Genomic DNA, 12,295 nt, shown 5'->3' with positions numbered 1-12,295 from the left:
CTGTTGTTCTTGTTAACCTTATTTTTTTTTACAGGCAGTTCACAACATTAGCAGTTATAGCATCTCGTGATTTTTCCCCCCTTCACTCTTCATTATGCAAGACAGAGAAATTCTTTTGTGAAAAGTAGCAATGTATCAACATAAGCATTTACAGGAAAAAAAACTCAGTTTGAAAGTTTAAAACTATACACATTCCACCGTGTAATACTGCGCAAATCGTTCACTCTAAATGTGCTTTAAATTAGGCCGTTTTCTAATGGTTGCTTGCGGTTCCTCCAGCCCTCGTCTCTCACACCTTCCCCGCCCATGCAGTCTCTCTCCCTCGCTCTGCTCTCTTTTGGCGTCCCTGAGCTTTTTTATGCTATGACATCAAACCACAATGCATTGCACTGTTTGGAGTTTACCTAGAGTCTCCATGGCAACAAAGGCCGGCCCGGCCCTTTATTCAAATGTAACCGGAAATGCACGTCATTTTGGGCCAATCTGCGAGCTCTGGGGTGACATAATGGAATTTTTAGGGCTAGAAAGCGAGCAGTGCATAGCAGACGTGCCACAAGGAAGAGACAACGAGAACAGGAGCGCCCCCACGTCTGAAGCCCTTCAAGGAAAGAGGGTGGTGGTTTACGGGAAATAGCCGCCGGTTCCCTCCATGTTTTGGACACTAGAATCCGCGAGTGCGCGCCCTCATGTGAGGGCGTAGAATCAAGGAGCCTCTACCCTGGCACCGCGCTCAACTCTCCGAGGGGCACCGCATCAACACTACCTCCTGCCACAGCACCATGATGAAGAAGGACATTAATCTCAACCTGGACACGCAGACCTCCGAGCTCAAGGCCAATCCGCTGCGCGACGCCGACGTGCTACTCAACTCGCCAGACTTGGGTCTTCTCAAACTGGCCTCCCCCGACCTGGAGCGTCTCATCATCCAGTCCAACGGGCTGGTGGGCGCCGCCAACCCGGCGTCCCAGTTCCTCTACCCCAAATCGGCCAGTGACGAGCAGGAGTTCGCAGAAGGCTTCGTCAAGGCTCTGGAGGATCTGCACAAGCAGAACCAGCTGAGCGAGGCCGGCTGCGTCTCGATGGACAGGCTGGAGCTCCTCGGAGCCGCCAACGCGGTGGGCTCGACGGGGATCCAGACGTCGGATCTGCCCGTCTACACCACGCTGAACGGCTATGCAGCCAGCCCGCTGGGCGGCACTACTATCAACTACTCCACTGACACCATCCCTTTCCCACCGCCTCCTTCCCACCTCACCCCGCAGCAGCAGCAGCAGGAGCAGCAGCAGCAGCAGGGGACCACCGCGGCGGCTCTGTCCCGGCTGCAGTCCGCCAGCGGGGCCGTGAAGGACGAACCGCAGACGGTCCCGGACATGCAGAGCCTCGGGGACAGCCCACCTCTCTCCCCGATTGACATGGACAACCAGGAGCGCATTAAGGCGGAGAGGAAAAAGCTGCGCAACCGGATAGCTGCGTCCAAGTGCCGCAAACGGAAACTGGAGAGGATCTCTCGGCTGGAAGACAAGGTGAAGAGCCTGAAGACGCAGAACAGCGAGCTGGCGTCCACGGCCAGCGTGCTACGGGAGCAGGTGGCCCAGCTCAAGGAGAAGGTGATGAACCACGTCAGCAGCGGATGCCGACTTTTACCAAACCAGGTCCAAGCTTACTAATTTCACCAATGCCAAATGACTTTGGAGGCATGTTTTGAAAATGCAGCGTGCAGGTGAACTGAAAAGTTCATTGACAAGAGGGTGGGAACCGCAAACCCGTTGCTGTTAGACAATGGAAGCGGATTGTTGGTAAACAGCCATGTAGCAAGGTGCCATGCAGCACCGTGAGACGAGTGTACACTCAAGGGCGTCAAACTCATTTTTGTCGTTATTAGTTTTCCCTGACAAGGCCGTTATGGCCGTCGTAGTAAAATGTATAATCACCTCATCGTGTTATTTATTACATATAAGCTAGAGATTGACGCATTTTTTTAAAAAAAAGATCAACTATTGTTCAATTTACAGTGGTACTTTCACTTGATTTGTATTGCGAACATCAGTTCATCTGTTTTCTGGGTTTGGTCAAGTCAAATTTATTTATGTAGCCCTTAATCATTCTGCCCTCTTCATTTGTTTTACCATTTGAAGTTGCTTTTACCCCAGATTTGATTAAAGGAGTAAATAAATCTATCATGTGGCTGCCCATAACCCCGAACAAAACTTGAGAATTGAACTGCTCATAAGTGAAGGAGCCACTGTAATAATAATCATTTTTAAAAAAGGTTAAAAAGACTACAGATTTTTTTTTTTTTTTTTTTACCAAGAAAGATAAAATAGATGCGCCTGCTTTGTTTTATTTGGCCACATAAAAAATCGTGGCAGGCTGTATTTGGTCCAAGGGCCTTGAGTTTGACACCTGTGGTGTACAGGATAGTATGGATGGAAAATCAACAGCCAAATGTAAGGGTGTCAGTCACCAAGTGCTGTCATCCAATTGTACATATACTGCCTTACTTGTTTACAAGCACTTAGCTATGACAAATATCTATTTTTTATTTACCGAAGCATTTCTTTACTTTTTTTTTTTCAAAAAGTCACACCGCATGTTTTGTAGCCGTCGTGTCTGTAAACCAGCGTATTCCATTGTGTTTGTCTTCATGGTGGCTGCTTAGAAGACTTTAGGCACCAAACTTGTTTGAATGTACGTTCATGTATTGGAATGGACTCTCATCTCTCTTACATTATATTCACTACATGACTACAGCAAAAGTGTTTTCGCCCATATTGTAAATTAAAAAGAATTGCTTTTCTTACCATTTGTGATCTTGTCTTGATTGTCCCTTCTGTGGACAATGAGGGGCGGGGAACCTATGGACTCTGGGCCATATTCTTTTCGGGAGTACAATTCATCAAGGATAGCCTGAAATTCTAAAAACAAAAAAATTGTTATAAAAACCACAACGCTTATAACAATAAAACACGTGTGCTCAGAATGTTCATGAATTCAATAAGGCCCTTTATAGAATAAAATGGGCCTGGTAGGAAAAAGATCTCCACCCTGTAAAAAAAGGTTGGAAATTACGACACAATAGCATGATGACGCCCTCTGTTGGCCATTAGCTGAACAAGCAGTCCACGTCACAACCACACATTGATTAAATTACTGTACAGTACTAACATTTGGGAGTAATTGTAGCATTCCAACAACATTCAGCTGCTAGCATTTATTTATTGATCTTTCATTTGCGCAAATCTGGCATCACAATATTACAGCACAATTCACACAACTAATACCAGACGGGCAGAAAACAGCTATTTACAAGTTGTTCTTGAGTCATATGCACGTTTACAGCCATAGCAAAAGAATAATTCGGAGGTGAATATGATTTCAGATTCAATGTATTCAGTTGACTGACTTTTGGAAAGAACTGCCACTGCAAAACAAACTAGTATTATTTGGATTCTTTAGAGCTCGGTACACACTGCTTACACCCTCGTATTTTAGGGCACGTGTGAAACCCATCAGCAGACCCGTGTTGCTGATATTTGGGTGTCGGCGAGATAAAACAGGACCTCTTATTGCTCTGTGAGAACAGTCTGCTGTTACACTGGCATGTCTTTAAAAGTTACATAACTGATATGGAGAAGACAAATAGGCTGCCCACCAAACGACTGGAATGTTTTACTCTCCTTACGAGGTTGTAAACACCGACATGTTTCGAACAGAAAAAGCTAGGAGGGTGAGAAAGGAGATGCAGATTAGAACACAGTAAAAATAAATAGTTATAAATAATACAAAAGTGTCACCATAGTCTTGTATACCTCAGCACATCAATGAACGCATGTATAGTAAACACACAAAGGGCATTCAAGTTTCAACAGTGAACATGCTGGGGAAAAAAAAAAACCCAGATCACTTCCCCAAATAAACATTTAGTGGAATCTGATGGTGCTGGAATGTTCATAGTGAAAGATGAAAATGATCAACGCACTAACAACTGACACGTGGGTCAGATGTCAAAACCAAGAACGATTCGGTCAACCAGCAACACCAACAACATGCACCTTAAAGCCATTAGAAATCTTTTGGATCTTACTTCCGTGTTTATATGCACCTTGAAAAGCGCAACTACTTTTAAAAGATCGACATAGTCATTTTATAAACTACCCACAAAAAGTTAGGGATATTGGGCTTTTGGGAGATTTCGACACCTTTCTGTGAGTTTTCCTGTGGTAACCCGTCGATGACACAAAGCAAAAGTGGCCATAATAGCAGGCTGAAAGACGAGAAGAGTCACAGAAAGGATTTGAAAGGCCAATTTCCTTCGTTTGGTGTGAGGAGGATATCCTTTACCATGTAAGCATGGGCTGGTACAGAGGTCAAAGTATACCGTGGTTGGAAAAATCATTATTTCAAAACCAATAAAACTGTCCATCACCGATATTAACCATTCACTTATATATTTTTTCTGAGTTATACCACAGGCAAAGTGACTCGAAACTTCCGTGCCCCACTGTCACGAGAAATAAGTATCTTTGCATTATACTTGAATTTCATTTAGTAAAAAAATGTTTTTTTTGTTTTTTTCACGAAGCATGTACAATATATTTACCTAAATATTTCAAAACAATAAATTACAAGGCAGGACCTGCAATACTGTGATCCTGCAGTTTTATGTTATCTCACCATCATAATCTGTTATCGGCCCATGCCTGGTACCGTGTTAAAACTCTGGAAAAAATTCAATGACGCTAAACAGGTCAGCACGAAGGGGCTGGAGCACTGAAAACAAACTAACGCTGCTGTGCACGTCACATCACGAGTAGTGTTTTTTTTCCCCCCCTTGTTCAGTTAAAAAGCTTGCAACACAAATGTGAAATGACATTTGACTAGATGATTCAATGTTTCTTCCATTAAATACAAGTTCCCATCATAAGAGTTTCATAATTCTAGAAACACTTGGACCAATGACTTGGTAATAAAACTATACTCAACAGGATACTGCCAACAAGTTGAACACTTTGCATTCATTTGTACTTAAGGTGAGAATGTCAATTTCGAGTCCGGACGTGACCGATTTAAACAACGGTGAGGACCGACCGACTCTTGTATTCTATGTGCGCACACTCGTGATCTACATGTATTGAGGGGGTCGGGGGGGGGCGGCATGAAAATGTTTGCATGTTGAAGGGCCCGTGACTCAAATAGCACTATTCTGTGAGAATGATATAGATTGATAAAAAGCAAATCTTTGGGAATTGACTGTTTATGACAAGGAAGTGGGGTTGATAATCAGTCAGCTCTTGTGTACGTGTGCAGATGTGTGTGCGTCTCTCTCTCTCATTCTGTGCATGCTTACGTGACATCAACTGATATGAGAAATCAAAACATGTACCGTACCATATATGGGTTCCCCGACAGCGGATGTAGTGCACGAGTGTGTGTGTGTGTGTGTAAGAGAAGCATTTAGCAAGCACAGTCCTGATGGGACCTTTGCGGCTGCTCGGTGAGCTGTGGCCCCTGTTTGGCTCCGGTGACAGTGGGGTCGTTGTTGTCCAGAGTCTCGGACATCCTCTCGCAGATGATGTCGACCAGCCTCTCAAAGGTTTGCTTCACGTTGATGTTGTCTTTGGCGCTCGCTTCAAAGTGCTCGAAACCTGTCGGTCGAAAGAGGGCAGCAGAGAGACGTCAGTGATGCTCATCATCATCATCATCATCATGGCATCTTGTCAACCTTGCTTAAGATGTCTTTGAACTGAAATGCTGCCACAAAAGGTAAATTTCTTCGTAAATTCATTCATAATATATTTATAAAAAAAAAAAAAAAGCTTCACAGACACAATGTAACAAAAAAAGATCTGCTTAAGGCAGTTCCATATTTATGAATTCAACAACTTTTTTGTGTGTGCTGACTGTAATGCTCCAAGATGCTAAAATATGTCACCAATTCCCTGGCTAATAGAAAGAAGTCAAAATCAAATGTACCTTCAACCGGGACTTCACAGAGAATGAATAATTTAATTCGACCTTATTTGTGAAAAGTAAAAATAGCCGCAACCACTTACCAAGCTGTTCTGACAGTTGGCGGCCCCTCTCTGTGGCCACCACCCGTTCATCTTCCATATCAACCTTGTTCCCCACCAGGAGCACCTGAGCATTGTCCCACGAGTAGGTCTTGATCTGAGTGGACCTGTGGAAGCACAAACATTTACTAAACTGTGCATGGACTAAATCATTACAGATGCATTCAAGGCTCAGGATTTTTAAATGATAATCTTCAGCTTTAGGCATTTCTACATTCTACAATTACCCTTTTTTATATTACAGCATAAAATGGTGTCATCTTGGAGAGGAAGAAAACCACATTTTTGAAAATGAGACTCAAAGTGTTTGAAAATAGCCGCACATAACACTGAAATAAATGAGGGATTGGTTTCAAAACGTCCTCAGTATTCAGCGCAAGTGACGTTTCACCAAGGCAAGCAGACAGGTTTTAAACAAATATTGAAACTTATTTGGCTGACTGTTAAAATAAAAGCAGTCCAATCTATTCAAATCACTGGTTCCATGATTAGCTTTGTACAGTTTTTGCATAGCGTTGCTAAGGCATTTACCGGTCTTGTCACGAGCAGCCTAGGATCAGATAAGCAAAGTAAACATCTGAAAGAGGTGCTTTGCGACAACAGTGAAAAATAACAAATGCGTCCCCTCACCAGTCTTGCACGGCATTAAAGGACTCCTCATTGGTGATGTCATACATGAGGATGAAGCCCATGGCACCTCTGTAATAGGCTGTGGTGATGGTCCTGTAGCGCTCCTGGCCGGCCGTGTCCTGCATCAACATACGTGATCAAACATCAAATATGGAGGTATGCAACTCCGACATTCGGAAAACTGAAACCTTAAGCTAAGATTTGCAGCTATTGAAATGTTTTTTAATATAATATTTGGCACATGATTCCATTGATTACTCCCGTGAAAAAAAGCCCCTCACCCAGATCTGCAGCTTTATCCTCTTGTCGTTCCTGTAGATGGTCTTGACCTTGAAGTCGATGCCCACCGTGCTGACAAAGGCTGGCGTGAACGAGTCATCTGCGTAGCGGAAGAGGAAGGACGTCTTGCCTACGCTGCTGTTGCCGATGATGAGGATTTTAAACATGTAGTCAAAGTTCTGGTCCGAGGACTCCTTTTGTCCATACGTGGCATTTGCAGACGCCATCTAGCCAGCGGGAAAACAGAACAAAACTGATCAGTGAGCCGGGAGGGAGTTGGCTTGGGAAAACAGAAAGTTCATATTTACAAAGGGTGGTTCATCATATTCAATTTTTGGGAAACAATCTCAAATGAACCATGAATTATTACAAAATTTTATTTACCTAATTCTATTCGAGGTGATAATTCACTTAACACTTGTGTAAGTGTTCAGGATAATACTACCAAACAATTGCAGCAAAAACACAATTCATTAAGCCATGGGTCAGATAATGTAAATAAATTTATGGTATTATGCTTTCAACTTTTCATGAACCTACAATACATACTGGCCAGGATTGACTTAAAATAATTGTTTAGCCGCACATTTTTATGAACCACAAACATGATGCCTGATGAGAGAAAAAAAAAAAATCAGAGGCTGTCACCATGATAGCCCTGTTCATTGACTGACTGCACATACACACACCTCAGATGGACGCTACAAGTTTTGCTTTGTAGCCACAGATACACACCATAAAATTAAACTCTAAATAAAGTCAAGTATTACGTTATAACAATATATCGATACCGTCTATATCACATTGGTACGATTTAGTGGTTGCCAGCTGGATCTCGCTTGCTCCCTAGAAACTTAATTTTGTACCAAAAGATAGTTCTGCTAGGCCGAGTGGCTTGTAATGTAGTGAACTTTTGGGTTTTACAGGAAAAGCAGAAAGGCTGAGACTAGGTTAGCTTTTCAGTAAATAGTCACAGATGGGTTCCCACAATGAAGGGGGCGGGGACACTGTCACTACATCACACACTCCTGTCACACAGCTAAAGACATACCGCACTGCACGACTATGCAACTTAAAAAAAATGATGTAAAGTGTGTGTGTGCCCTTGAATGCATCCCAACACTAGTACATCATGGCCAAATTGCAAGATGACAAAACGGAAGTAGCGGGGCTTAGTAAGGCTAAGCATCAGATAAACTGGCTGACTGGATACAAGCAAGCTCCTAGGGAGGCTGGGCTAGCCAAACATGGACAACCATATGGTTCACAAGACCCCCTTATCCCACTTAGACACAGCCCATAATAATGGGAGTTGGAAAAAATACAAACCTAACACATTTCGAACATTTGTTAGAGACTTTTTACATTTAAAATGTTAGCAGGCTCGTAAAACGTCGCCGTGTCCAATTACCATAGATGTGTCCTTTCTAACGGCACACACAACGCCAAAAAATGTGAACGAGACTATTTATATAAAACACTTTGCTATATTAGTTATATATAATGAACGTGACACATCTTCATTGCTGCTAGTTATCAGTGACAGGAGGCACTAGCAAAGCATCCTTAGCTATGTCAAATGAAGGTTACTGTCCCTTATTTACGGCTACGAAAATCGTCTAAACAGACACACCGGCATTCGACAAACTATCAGTACTACTTTTAATACAAACAGGGTAACGGGGTAACATATAGTTACGTGATTTACCTCGAAATGCTTGTTTTATTATCGGCTTCGCTGCAGTAGTTAGTTAGCCCCGGAGCCTGCCCAGCTTTGCACCTGCAGTAGTGCGTGCGCGTCTTGATTGACAGGCCGGGCCCAAGTAGGTGTGGCCAAACACATATAAGAATGACTGACAAGGGCGTGCACCAATCAGAAATCAGGAATTAAAAAGTTCAGCATGGGTAAGCAAAAGAGCAGATGGAAAGTAAACTTTATTAGCAGGCTAAATTATTTTCCCTATTTATAGTAAATTCCCTATTGTTCATATTAGTACTGTGAATTTGGATTCATTGCATTAGATAAAGGAAGAAGCAGTGAATACATACTGAATGAAATGTTTTTCTTTTATTGACAAGGCATACAGTTCTAGTTGGAGGGAGGGCACAAAAACCCGCAGTTAAACAACAGAGAGATTGTCAAAGCAGTGGTAATCATTCCTAATCCATAAACAGAAGAGATTCTCATCTAAAATGACCATTTTGAACCATAATCTTCACTGTGGATGAACAATTTCGATCCTTCGTGACTGTTAGAGTGCAATGACAACAGAGGAAGACAATAGAAAGGAAAGGTTTCAGAAAAGTTGACTATTTTCATACCAACAAAACATGAAAATAAGCAATGATGCATGTTTATGTTATTTGCAGACACAAAATAATGGAGGAGATAAAACACATTTGAAACCGGTCCCGTAAGTAACATCGTACTACAAATGAGAAGTCAACCTTGGACTAACAAAGTCTTATTTTTCCATTGTGTCTCATACCCAATATTGAAATAAATAAACTGTACATGGAGCAATGTGAGAAAAATGTACACGATAAAACACACTGACCCCTTGTGCATGTTGTGCTGGTTACAAAGCTGTTCGATAGACCTTAGTTTTCAAGGCATCCTGTAGTGTTGGTCTTTGCGCTGCTGTTAGGGGTGACATAGAAAGCATTGCACATGTTTTCCTCCGGCATGTCGGTATTACGGCCAGAAAAATGAAAAGAAAATCCCAGGTGAGGAAAAAAAAAAAAATGAAACAAGAGAAAAGAACCATGACACATTGGATGGGAGTGATTTGTGCTGAAACAATTCTATAGTGGTCTTTGTACTGTTCATAGCTTGTTGTCAAAAATGTGCATCAAATACAGAAAGGAAAAAAACAAAACAAAGAAAGTCTTCCGTCCCAAAGTCCAATCTTTGACAGCTGTAGTGGTGTAGCCCGGGAATTCCACTCAACTATCAGCAACCCACCAAATAGTCACATTAAACACATCATGGAGGTACACAATTGTAAATTGTACTATACAAAGTGCTTTGGTTTTTATTGGCAAATACGTCTTTTTTTTTTGTCTCCTTTAAAAAGTCCACCCTGTCATTCACTCTCACATAGAAAAATACATCACCGCTTTAAGACAACATCAGTTACGGTTTGAAAAGAAATCGGAGGAGACACACGGGTCAGATTGGCACACGAGGTGCTACAATCAACCAACTTCATCAGTTTGGCGCTGGTGGAAAGTAGCCTGTGGCAAAATGGAAACTACAGTACGAGTTGTGTCACGCTTGCCTGGCACTTGTTTTGTCATTGACTTACGTGATGAAGAGCAAAATATTGATTAACAGTAGGGGGGGGGGGGAAGCCTCACTTGTTTACAGTTACAAAGATGCATCGTGCTTACTTTAATAAACACAATTTCGATGCACCCTTGCAATAACAGTGGCTGACGGAATGTCGCCTTTTACTATGTGCAGGTAGCATTTCAGTCAAAAGCCTCCATGTGCTTGTAGTTTGAATCGAAGCCCTTTCAAATCACAATGAGGGCTACTAGTTAGGAATTAAAAAAAGATCGAAAGTGCTCAACTTGAAGGCTAATTAAATGGGTGGCGTCCTATTAATGATGCAGACAAGTGACTTCAAATAAAACAAAAGACAGTTTAAATAGTAACAAAGCAGAAACTTGTCTGATATTTTTGGAGGGGAGGGGGCAACAGTGGAAAGTATTTTGAATGCACTTCCCATGCAGGCCATGCAAATACCAGCGACTACTTTTCAACACTAGAGGGCGTCATGTACACAGACCATATTTGCTGTTATTTCTTAGACACTTGATTTCTGACATTACGGCTTACAAGGATACCTGTGAATGTTCTGGCTAACATTTACAAGTTTGTTGTGCCCATTTCTCTCTGCTGCACTGCTTCTAGGGTGTGTACGATGTATTTATTCAATTTTTGTCTGATCAGATTTTCACCTCTTCAGATGATGTACATGGCAGTTATTGTGATTTTGCACTATATTAAAGATGGCTGCAATTGTGATGTGATGGTGGTGGTATTAAAAGGTGGTTTAGGTCACGGAAGGTCCCAGGTACCAAATGCATAACCTGCTAAAAAGGCTACACAAATAGAGGCAAGAAGCTGCAGGCAGCGGGTAATGTTAACTAAAATCACTAAAATCTCGACAACATTTCAGGCTCCGACAGGCTTGCACGGATTTGACAGTGACCTCAATTAGACAACATTAGAAAGCAAGGATTTCAAAGGCAGGTCAAACAACAGTTAAATTGCTAGTTTGGCAAAATGTCTCGCAAACTAGACTTGACTGTAGTTGTCACAACCAAAAGAAACACGTTTAAATGAGAGGCAAAACCTCTTCAAGTATCCTCAGCCAAGTTGAATTACTAATCACGGTTTTTATGCCATTCAGCACTTTCTCTCCATCTTTACATATAAACTTGAAAAAGAGGAAGACAATTTGCGAGTGGTGGAACCGAATCTGGCTACTATTTCTTATCACATAGTCTCTGCAGAATATCCACAGTGTGTCTGACTGTCGGAACAGAAACCCGGATTCATGTCCGTGACTGGACTTGGTTTCGCTTCAGTCATTAGTGCAAGCGCCTGCTTCAACTTGCAGGCCTCCTTCACAGCTGCACCCAAGTGGTCCTCATCCCGAGGCTCGCCGTCACCATGCCCGCGGAAACCAAGGGGAAGTTTGTGTGGACTTGGGGAAGCGGCGTGATGAGGCACTGAAATCAAGATGAAAAATACCCCCCCCCCCGCCTTAAAAAAAAATAAAGTTGGGATGGGTGCTATGTATCGAGTCGGATGTCTGATCCTGTCCCACTTTCTGCTGCCATGTCTTTATCGGACTGTGCAGACAACGTCCTTGTTGCATCAGCAGTGATGGTTTTAGGGGGTAGGTGAGCAGATATGGCATCTAATCCTCTGCCAGAATCAGTTCTGGATGCTTCATTGCCTCTATTACCTTCCTCTTCATCAGGCAGGCTCCCCGTATCAGATTCTCCTTCCTCCTCCTCCAAGGTCAGCTCGAACTGGAACTTGTCGGTGGACGCCATGCCCACACGTAACCCCGAAGCTTCTCCAGTGATGCCCCTTTCTTCTGGGCCTTCGGGATTGGGTGAAGGACTTCGGGGGATCATGCTCTGGTACCACTCTCTGTTATCCTCCAAGGTGTCTAGGATCTCTTGTGCATCGGGGTGAACGAGGTCGGCCCACGTTTCCCAAAGAGGATGGACGATGTAATCGATGAAGCCCACCTGAAATGAAAACACGACATGAAAGGGATTCCTCGCCATTG

General features: G+C 42.8%; 3 protein-coding genes across 9 annotated transcripts in view; 1 reads left to right on the top strand and 2 right to left on the bottom strand.

Moving 5' to 3' along the window:
• Positions 1-497: 497 nt before the first annotated feature.
• Positions 498-2,800, top strand: LOC125984879 (transcription factor JunD). The gene has a single exon (XM_049747175.2). It carries the CDS (start codon positions 780-782, stop codon positions 1,665-1,667), a length of 888 nt encoding a protein of 295 aa, XP_049603132.1. The 5' UTR covers positions 498-779; the 3' UTR covers positions 1,668-2,800.
• A 396-nt stretch (positions 2,801-3,196) lies between these two features.
• Positions 3,197-8,804, bottom strand: LOC125984880 (ras-related protein Rab-3A). The gene is made up of 5 exons (XM_049747176.1): positions 8,689-8,804; positions 6,983-7,207; positions 6,702-6,820; positions 6,054-6,178; positions 3,197-5,645 (listed from the first exon to the last, which is right to left on the bottom strand). The coding sequence occupies exons 2-5, from the start codon at positions 7,205-7,207 to the stop codon at positions 5,455-5,457; spliced, it is 660 nt and encodes a 219-aa protein (XP_049603133.1). The 5' UTR covers positions 8,689-8,804; the 3' UTR covers positions 3,197-5,454.
• A 225-nt stretch (positions 8,805-9,029) lies between these two features.
• Positions 9,030-12,295, bottom strand: part of pde4ca (phosphodiesterase 4C, cAMP-specific a) — a 32,578-nt gene continuing 29,312 nt past the window's right edge. For all 7 annotated transcript variants that reach the window (XM_049748514.1, XM_049748512.1, XM_049748515.1 and 4 more), the window contains one exon: positions 9,030-12,254. In XM_049748514.1, coding sequence (XP_049604471.1) covers positions 11,787-12,254 — 468 coding nt within the window. In that variant the 3' untranslated portion in view covers positions 9,030-11,786. The remainder of the gene's footprint in view (positions 12,255-12,295) is intronic.

The sequence above is a fragment of the Syngnathus scovelli genome, chromosome 17 (genome assembly GCF_024217435.2).
Source record: "Syngnathus scovelli strain Florida chromosome 17, RoL_Ssco_1.2, whole genome shotgun sequence".
Taxonomy (NCBI): Eukaryota; Metazoa; Chordata; class Actinopteri; order Syngnathiformes; family Syngnathidae; genus Syngnathus; species Syngnathus scovelli.
Note: the sequence above shows the minus strand (reverse complement) of the source record. Positions and strands in the feature narration are given on the sequence as shown.